The following is an 8,846-nucleotide window of genomic DNA, read 5'->3' on the forward strand; positions in this document are numbered from 1 at the left end:
GCGGCGGCTCGGGCGGTCCCGGCGCCCCGCGGGGCACTGCCTCACGCTCCCTCTGTCTTTTCCAGGCGCCGCAGCAAATGGGACCAGCCCGGCCCGGCACCGAATTTCCTTCTGCCCGGCACGGCGCCGCTGCCCGGGCGCCCGTTCCCCGGCGGGGGCGGCGATGGCGGCGCTGCCGTGGCCGGGTCCGAGAGCTCCGCGGCGCCCTCGGGAGCGCTGGATGCGGCCGCGGCCGTGGCGGCGAAGATCAACGCGATGCTGATGGCCAAAGGGAAGCTGAAGCCGGCGCCCAGCACGGCGGACAAGGTGGGGGAGCGCGGGGGTGTCACGGCTGGGTTCTGGGGACCTTCATTTGTCACCGAGCCGGGAGGCGATGAAATTGAGTGTAATAAAAGCAGTCGGAAATAATTTTTTCAATATTTTTTTGCATAATAGAAAGCAGCGGATGGCCGTGAGGTCAGTCCGCTCTAAGACTTTACCAAAGCCACCTGTAGGGAGGTGATAAACTTTTTTCTCAGAAGCGCAAAACACTCTGGGTTGTAAGGGAGCCACGAGGATCAAGTCCAACTCTTAAAAGTGTTTTCCCTGAAGTGTTTTCCAATTGCAGAGCTGATGGAAAAATTGCTGTGTGAAACAAATGCTTAAAAATACGGGACCGAATTATTTTAACGCCTAAAGAAGTTACCAATAGGAGCTGTATGTCCGAGTCCTAAACAGCTTGTAGAGGCTTTGCTGAGCCCTGCCCTGAGCCCAGTTGATCCTGATAAGCTCAGGCAGTTGGACTGGGAGGCTGCTGTGTGTTCTTCTTAAATAGTCTCTTGAGTTTTCTATTCTGAAGCAAGTGTAACTTAAAGCTGCTTTTCCAGTTCCAGTCACAGCCTTGTCTTGCTCTTCTGCATGTCCTTAGCCTGTGCTAGAGCCAAGTTTAGAAACTGTTTCAAGTTTCATGGAGTCACAGGGTGGTTTGGGTTGGAAGGGACCTTAGAGCACATCTTGTCCCACCCCTGCCATGGCAGGGACACTTCCACTGTCCCAGGCTGCTCCAAACCCTGTCCAACCTGGCCTTGGGCACTGCCAGGGATCCAGGGGCTGCCCCAGCTGCTCTGGGCACCTGTGCCAGTCCTCCCCACCCTGACAGGGAGGAATTCCTTCCCAGTATCCCACCTAATCCTGCCCTCTCTCATTCTAAAACCACTGCCCCATGTCCCATTACTAAATGCCCTGGTAAAAAATCCTTCTCCCTCCTTTTTATAACCATCCTTTAGGCCCTGGCAGGGGCTCTGTGGTCTCCCTGGAGCCTTCCCTTCTCCAGGTGAACACCTCCAGCTCTCCCAGCCTGGTTCCAGAGCAAAGGGGGCCCTGGGAGCATCTCCATGGCCTCCTCTGGACTCCCTCCCTCCCATTTTTGAGGACCCCAATTGCCATCCAAACTTGTTGAAATAAAAAATTAACAAGAAGTGTGGATTTTATGGTGCTGTATTTCCTTTTTCACACTGTGCCAGCCTGGGGGTTTGCCTTGTGAGGCTGCATCCAAAGGAGTGCTCATTCTGCCACGGGATTTACTCACCAATAAAAAAAGGGTGGGAAATTGTCATGAATTCTCCTTGTTTCCCTGTCACTTCTGGGACTGAAACTACTCCTGCAGCCTTTTTCCTGTGTGAGGTTTAGCAGCAAGGTGTTCCTTGGAATGTTGCTGTGAGGAATCCCACATGGAAATGATGGGATTTGCTTCTCAATGCTGAACAGTCCACCCAGAATGGGTGGAATTCCCAGCTTTAAGGTTTCAGGGAGCTTCTATAATCATATCCCATGGAAGTAAAATCCATTTGCTGACTGGCACTTTGAGACATCCAAAAATTGGCAGATGCTCGTGCTGTCTCATTCTCCCAGCTCTGATTTTGTCACAAGCTCTGGTGGCACTTTGTGACAAACTGTTGTGCTCTGGGAACCTTTTACCAAGTAATTAATGTGCATTTGGGGTACCAATTTTTATTGCACTGATTTTTTTTATTTTTTAATATAGTAACAAGTGTTTATAATATCCACATAGTTCTTTCATGCATAAGTTGCTTTTGGTAGAACATGTTCAGTGATGGCATTTCTAGAATAATTAACTCTGATGACCTTTCAGGTTGTGAGGGAATGGAAATTAAGGAGCTGCTGGTTAATGAATGTACTTTTTTTAAGTGTGGAAAGAGTGGAGCAGTTTAAAGTCAGAACAGTGTCCTGTACTGGAGTCCCTCTGTAGCTGCCTTGTGGCTCTCCTGCAAGTGCTTCAAGTGATATTTGTGAGAGTGGATTTCTCTTTTTTTATAGAGTTTTTATGTCCCCAAAATTAATTTGAGAATATTTAGAAGGTTGTACTAACTGTGCATTGAGAAGGTCTTAGTGGTAACTTCCAACACTTCCACTGTATCTTCTGAATCTGTGACTGTGGCTTTTTATTTCTTAGCCTGACACAAAATATTACATCCCTGTCTTAAAAAATGGGGGGAAGTGTAGTGTGGATGAGTTCAGATCTTGAAGAGAAATTCTAAATTCTGTCTCTGTAAAGCTTATTGAGAGGAGCAGGAGCTACAAACATGAAGTCCATATTTCATTGGCCTCAGGTTCTGTCAGAGCTGCCAGTTCAAGTGTAAAATGCTTTGGTTTCTGTTTGAGCAACTCTGCAGCTCAGTTCCACACCATGTACACAACAGAAACATTAATTATTCTGTTAATATGTGCTGAAGATAAAGCTGGTGTGTTTATTTGGGCTCAGGGCTGTGAGGAGGCAGAGCAAGCAGTAGGTCCAATGTGCTTTCCACTAATCTCTGTAAAGATTTTGCCTTCAACAGCTGAAAGGGGTGAACCAGGAGAACGCTTACCCCTTGAGCTCTGGGCTCAGTTTGTTTTTCTTGCATCACTGCTTTCCACCCACTGGTGTTTTGCAACTGGTTCTCTTTGAAGCTGCAGGCTCTGGGAAAAGGTCCAGCTACGAGTAAAAGCAAAGATGACCTTGTGGTGGCAGAGGTGGAGATCAATGACGTCCCCCTCACGTGCAGGAACCTGCTGACCAGGGGCCAAACCCAGGACGAGGTACGTCCCACGCCCTCAGCAGCTTTGAGTTACATAACACTGTACAGCTCTACCTGTCAGGTTAACTGAGGAGATAAGGTTAACCTGAAAGGTTAAAAGAAATTGCAGTGAAATCTGTTCAGGGGTTGTTTCCTTCTGGAAAACTCGCTGTGTTTTCTAAAGGTGTTTGTTTAGTCATGTATTGGTTTGTGCAGTAAATTGTTGTATGATGAGTTCAGAGTCAGCATCAGTCTCTTAGCACTTTATTAATGATTTTTGGGGCTTTTTTCAACAGCCCAGTTTAAACTCTGGTATTCTGTGTGTGCCTTGTTTGTTATTGGCAGGTCTGTCACTGGCCTTTGTACGTTTTTTGCAGATCAGTCGCCTGAGTGGAGCGGCTGTCTCGACTCGAGGGAGGTTCATGACTGCAGAAGAGAAAGCCAAAGTGGGACCTGGGTTTGTATTTCTTTTTTTGGAGGTTCTGCCTCTTTTCTCCTGAGGTGTCAGGCTGCTGGGGTTCTTGTTTGGTTGGTTCTCCATGAGCAGTGTCACCAATAAATTTGCCATTCTGATGGTCCTGGCTGCCTAATACTGCTGGGCTGAAATAACAACCACACCAACCATCACCCTGACAGATCACACTGTGCTAATTTCTCCCCACAGAACACTGCAACTTCCCAAATACAAATTTCTTGCTGCTTTTAGTTAGTGAACCATTCATGTGGGCCAGCTAACTAAAGTTTTCAGTGGTGTAACTTTTACATGTCATCATCAACTCCTGAATCATATTTTCAGTGCAGAGTTTTTCTGCCTGAGCACTGTGATACTCTAGGAATTTATATTCTGTTATCTGGAGGGAATTTCAGATTTTTATGGAACAGTTTCTGTAAAATATAATTAGATTGGATCCTTTATTATTGTGTTGTCTGTGGGTTTGATTGAATATTTGCCTTTTCTTTTCAGAGATCGTCCTTTGTATCTTCATGTTCAGGGTCAGACACGGGAGTTGGTTGACAGTGAGTACAAAAGCATTCTGCTTTTTCTCTCCCTGTTTGTGATAAAGGGATTGTGTTGGGTTTGAGCTATAAACATGCTGGTGGTGATAACAGACTCCAATCAAACATTGATAGTGAGATCTCTGCTCAGAAATCCCTGAGGTGCCATGTGCTCCGTTCAGGGAGACAAAACTTTGGATAGACTAAAGGAAGGTGGGAGGAGTGGGCAGCTGTTATCTCATTGATAACACACTGTGAGTAACACACAGCTGAACAAGAATGAATTTCACGTTCTCTCAACCAGGAGCTGTTAACAGAATCAAAGAGATCATTACCAATGGAGTGGTGAAAGCAGCCACGGGCTCCAGCCCGACGTTCAACGGAGCCACAGTCACTGTCTATCACCAGCCAGCCCCTATCACTCAGATAACTCCAGCTGTTGGCCAAAAACCTCCATTCCAGTCAGGGGTGAGTGACCCATTGATGTGGCTTTCATTGCATATCACTGCTTACAAGGGTTACCTTTCACAAAGCAGACATGCCATGTGCCTATTTATTTAAAAAAATAAGAAACCCACAGCACAAAAGATGAAAAACACCCCAAAAAACCACAAGGGGGGTGTCCCCTTGTGTTGTGAAACCTGGAGGACTAGCAAGACTGAGTCTGGAGAGTCAGACTTGGGTGATAATGGCCTCCTAAAAGAAAAGGGATGGAGAGAGCTGTCCTACTTCCAGAAGAGCACAGGGCTCACTGTTCCATCTGACACTGAACCCTTCTGTCTGTCACAACAGTGAGATGTCTGCCCTCAGTGAAATGAACATCCTTTTAGAGTGAAATACTAAACTTTAGCTGTTCATTTACAGATGCATTATGTCCAGGACAAGTTATTTGTTGGGCTGGAACACGCTGTTCCCACCTTTAACGTGAAGGAGAAGGTGGAAGGACCTGGTTGCTCCTACTTGCAGCACATTCAGATTGAAACTGGTGCCAAAGTCTTTCTTCGAGGGAAAGGCTCAGGTTGCATAGAACCAGCATCAGGCAGAGAAGCCTTTGAACCCATGTACATCTACATCAGGTATGGGGGAGTTCCAAAAAACCAAAAAAACCCCAAAAAAACTGTAAAATATCCCAGTGGCCAGTCAGGAAGGTTGCTTAGTATTTAATCACTGTGGGGAATTCTTAATTTTGTGTGATTTAATGCAAATGAAATAAGTTTTTGAACCCTGTTTGACTTTAATAGAGGTGTCTCTGAAGTGATAAGGGTGTAACCATATGGTGAAGGAGCCCCCAAACACAATAGAAAAGTTTATTCTTACAAGTTTTTTTTTTTGTGTATGCTTTCAGTCACCCAAAGCCAGAAGGTTTGGCAGCTGCTAAAAAGCTATGTGAGAACCTGTTGCAAACAGTGAGTAACTCTTAAAAATATGAGATTTCAGAGCCTTTTGTAGCTTTGGGATGTGCTTGGCTAGGGAATTCTTCATGCTTTCAACAAAGCTGTCCATGTGTCTGGCTTGCTGATAGGTTTCTCCTTCCAAAGGCTGCTGTCTAATTCTTGTACAAGGAGTAAAATTTCTCAGGAAGGAGCTGAGACTACTGGAATTTTAAGGGGGAAAAAATGCAAATGCTTCCTTGGGCTGAACTGGGAGTGAGGGCAAGGGAATGTCTGACTGCAGACATAAAAGAAATCTGCTTTTTGCTCATTGCTCCAGCTTTCCCTGCTGTAGCTTTACATGGTGTTCAGAGCTGCACTGTCTGCTTTAGGAAAGATAAAGTGATTGATGTAGCAAAAACTTCTAGAAAATCACTCACATGAACACAGATGATCTTCAATTTTTCAGTTTACCTTATATGAATGAAAATAAAGTCCTGGAGAATCTTTCAGTTAATATAACAATAAGATAATGGAGTATGGCTTACAAAGTCTCTTTTGAAAAATATTTGTAAACTTTTTTTATTCTCTGAGGCTCTGTTCTAGTAATTAATTTGCCATCCTCTTTCCTATGAAAGATTACTCCATAATTTACACAAATCTGCCACAGAGGCCAGCAGGATCAGGGGGATGTTTATTGGAGTTGTGGTGGGTGGATTGTTATGTCTGGGCTACTGCTGTCCTTGTGCACAGTGTGTTCTGTAATCAGCATTCCCTCACATGGTTATGGGGAATTCCATAAAGGTTTATATTGTAAATACATTTTTATTGTCTAATCCTTGAAATTCTTTGTAGGTTCACGCCGAGTACTCCCGATTTGTGAACCAGATAACCACTGCAGTTCCCTTGGCAGGTAAACATCAGCAATAACTCAGCTTCTTTTACATTTGGAGTTAAACTGGATATTTTGGTGTCTGTGGAAAAACTAAGATGTCCTTTCTCTCTCTCCCCCCAGGCTTCACCCAGCCTGCCACAATCAACAGCGTCCCTTCCCAGCCCTCCTATTACCCTTCCAATGGGTACCAGTCTGGTTATCCTGTGGTTCCCCCTCCTCAGCAGCCTGTCCAGCCTCCCTACGGGGTGCCAGGGATAGTTCCCCCTGCAGTGCCCTTGGCTCCTGGAGTCCTCCCAGCGCTGCCCACGGCGGTGCCGCCCGTGCCCACGCAGTACCCGATACCTCAGGTCCAGCCTCCTGCCAGCACTGGCCAGGTACTGCCCAGGGGCTCTGTTTAATCAGCAAGAAAAGACTTTTTGTAGTTCCAAATGGAGAAATTTTTTTGCCTTTGTTTGTTTGTATGTGTGTTTGTTTGTGGGGGTTTTGTTTGTTTGTTTGTTGGGTTTTTTTGGGGTGGTGTGTTTGGGGTTTTTGTTATTGTTTAGCTGATCGTTTCTAAGCAGCTAAATTGTCATGTGGCAGCTTCCCTACTGCATTTTTCATATTCCCTCTTAACAGCAAGGACATTTTCAGGGGGTGGGGGCTCATTTCTGAGGAGCATCATCACCCCCTTTGATGCCTCTATGTAGGTGCATGAGTTGGAGTTACAGATGGGGAATAGTTTGAGGTGGGAGCATTCTCTGCATGCAATACTTGTTTTACCTTTTCAATTTTGAATTCTCCTCTAAGTTCTCTCATAATCTAGAGAATCTATTTGTGTGTTCTGCTCCTTTTTATGACTCTTCATTGAGTGAATACTTCACATGCATATTAACAAATTTTCTTGTGTTTTCTCTCCCACTTGTGCCCGGCAGAGTCCGCTGAGCGCTCCTTTCCTTCCTGCTGCCCCAGTAAAAACCAGCATGCCAACTGGTACCCAGCCACAGGTCCAGCCCCATCCCCAGGGCCAAAAGAGACGCTTCACCGAGGAACTGCCTGATGAGAGAGAGTCAGGACTGCTGGGATACCAGGTGGAATAAAATCACCAATTTTACTTCCCTCATGGAGGCAGAGCGGGGTTGGTGAGAGGTCGTTAGCCCAGGTTGTTGGAGCAGTTGTGCAGGGCCTTGGGCACAGGGCAGTGGCTGTTCCCAAGCACAGGGCCCACACTTTGGTGTCTCTGAGTGGATGCACTGCTCTAAAGATGTGGCTGAACTCGTTCCAGCTGCTTTCCATCCCCTCAGCCCTTCCCAAATGGTGCATCCAGGTCACAGACATGACAAGAGCGTGGGACTGCTTGGCTTAAAGGGAGATTATTTGGGGTTTTATTGGAATCTTTAGGTGGGCTCTTTGAGGGAGGGAAATGTGATAACTTCCAGTTTTTCCCATTTACCTTGCAGGTTGCACTTGAGAGGATTTCAAGAAGCTTAGCTTAAAAGCTTAATTTATTTGTTTTTTAGATAGTTAGAAGATTTTAAGAAAAATAATTTTGAGTTCTAGTTTGCATGTGAGCAAAGGGAGTGTCTGTAAATGTTTCTCTGATGCTACACCCCTGCCACAGGCAGAACCCTTAATAAAAGCTTTGCCTAGAGGCAATAAGGAACTGCCTGTGTGTTAGAGCTAATATTAGAATCTCAAGCAGATTCTTGTGGCATGAGGTGTGTTCAGAATTAGCTGACTGAGGAGGTAATAGGTGATCCATGAAGGGAGCAGCTCTCTTTATTGTCCTGAAGTACTGACAAGGTGGAGTAGGTGGCGAGGAGTCTCCCAGAGTGGTGCTCAGGCGTGTTTCCTACCACGCTGCCCTCAGTATTTTTAGGAGAAAGCAGTGTATATTTTGTATAGCAGTGGTGATTAGAGGTTCTTTCTGCTAGTTGGCCATATGCTCTGAAAGGTTGGGTTTCCTAACAGTATCATTAAGGAGCTGTAGCTTTTGTTGTAGTTGTAGATTTGCTAATGCCGTGTGTTTTTCTGCTCATAGCATGGACCCATTCATATGACTAATTTAGGTACAGGCTTCTCCAGTCAGAGTGAAATCGAGGGAGCCGCGTCGAAGCCAGCAAGTTCCTCAGGAAAAGAGAGAGAGAGGGACAGGTGAGTGAGGAAATCATGGCCAGGCTCTCCTGGTTCTGGTGCAAAGCCTATTTCAGGGATGTTTTTCACATTCTCTTCTGTGACTTGGGGATTGTTCATGTTGGGGGGGAGGGGTTTTGTATTTTGGGGTGGGTTTTTTTAAAGAGAAGGGATGCAAGGGTTACCTTTTGATGCTACAGAATGAAAATAGCTTCATTTCCACTCCTCCCTAAGTCTTTGTGTGGCTCTGGTGTTTTGCCACTGTCACATTTTCCATTTTACTGGCCCCAGCACGACCCTTGAGGGCCACCTCTTGTTACTGGTTTCATCTTGAACATTGAGCTGTGGCTGTAAGTCCTTGGACTTATATCCAGCCACTTCCTTACCCCTCTAATCATCCATCCATCATCCATCATC

At 45.8% G+C, this 8,846-nt stretch overlaps 1 protein-coding gene and 1 non-coding gene across 2 annotated transcripts in view; both read left to right on the forward strand.

Moving 5' to 3' along the window:
* The first annotated feature begins 75 nt into the window (after positions 1–75).
* KHDC4 (KH domain containing 4, pre-mRNA splicing factor) overlaps positions 76–8,846 on the forward strand; it is a 12,415-nt gene continuing 3,644 nt past the window's right edge. The window contains 12 exon segments of the mRNA XM_033511623.1: positions 76–211; positions 214–306; positions 2,950–3,078; positions 3,434–3,513; positions 4,021–4,073; positions 4,357–4,520; positions 4,917–5,128; positions 5,398–5,458; positions 6,278–6,335; positions 6,438–6,691; positions 7,232–7,387; positions 8,338–8,450. Of these exon segments, the coding sequence (XP_033367514.1) occupies positions 164–211; positions 214–306; positions 2,950–3,078; positions 3,434–3,513; positions 4,021–4,073; positions 4,357–4,520; positions 4,917–5,128; positions 5,398–5,458; positions 6,278–6,335; positions 6,438–6,691; positions 7,232–7,387; positions 8,338–8,450 (1,421 nt within the window). The 5' untranslated portion in view covers positions 76–163.
* Positions 4,693–4,821, forward strand: LOC117243786. Its single transcript, XR_004495695.1, has one exon.

This window comes from Parus major, unplaced genomic scaffold (assembly GCF_001522545.3).
Source record: "Parus major isolate Abel unplaced genomic scaffold, Parus_major1.1 Scaffold402, whole genome shotgun sequence".
In the NCBI taxonomy this organism is placed as follows: Eukaryota; Metazoa; Chordata; class Aves; order Passeriformes; family Paridae; genus Parus; species Parus major.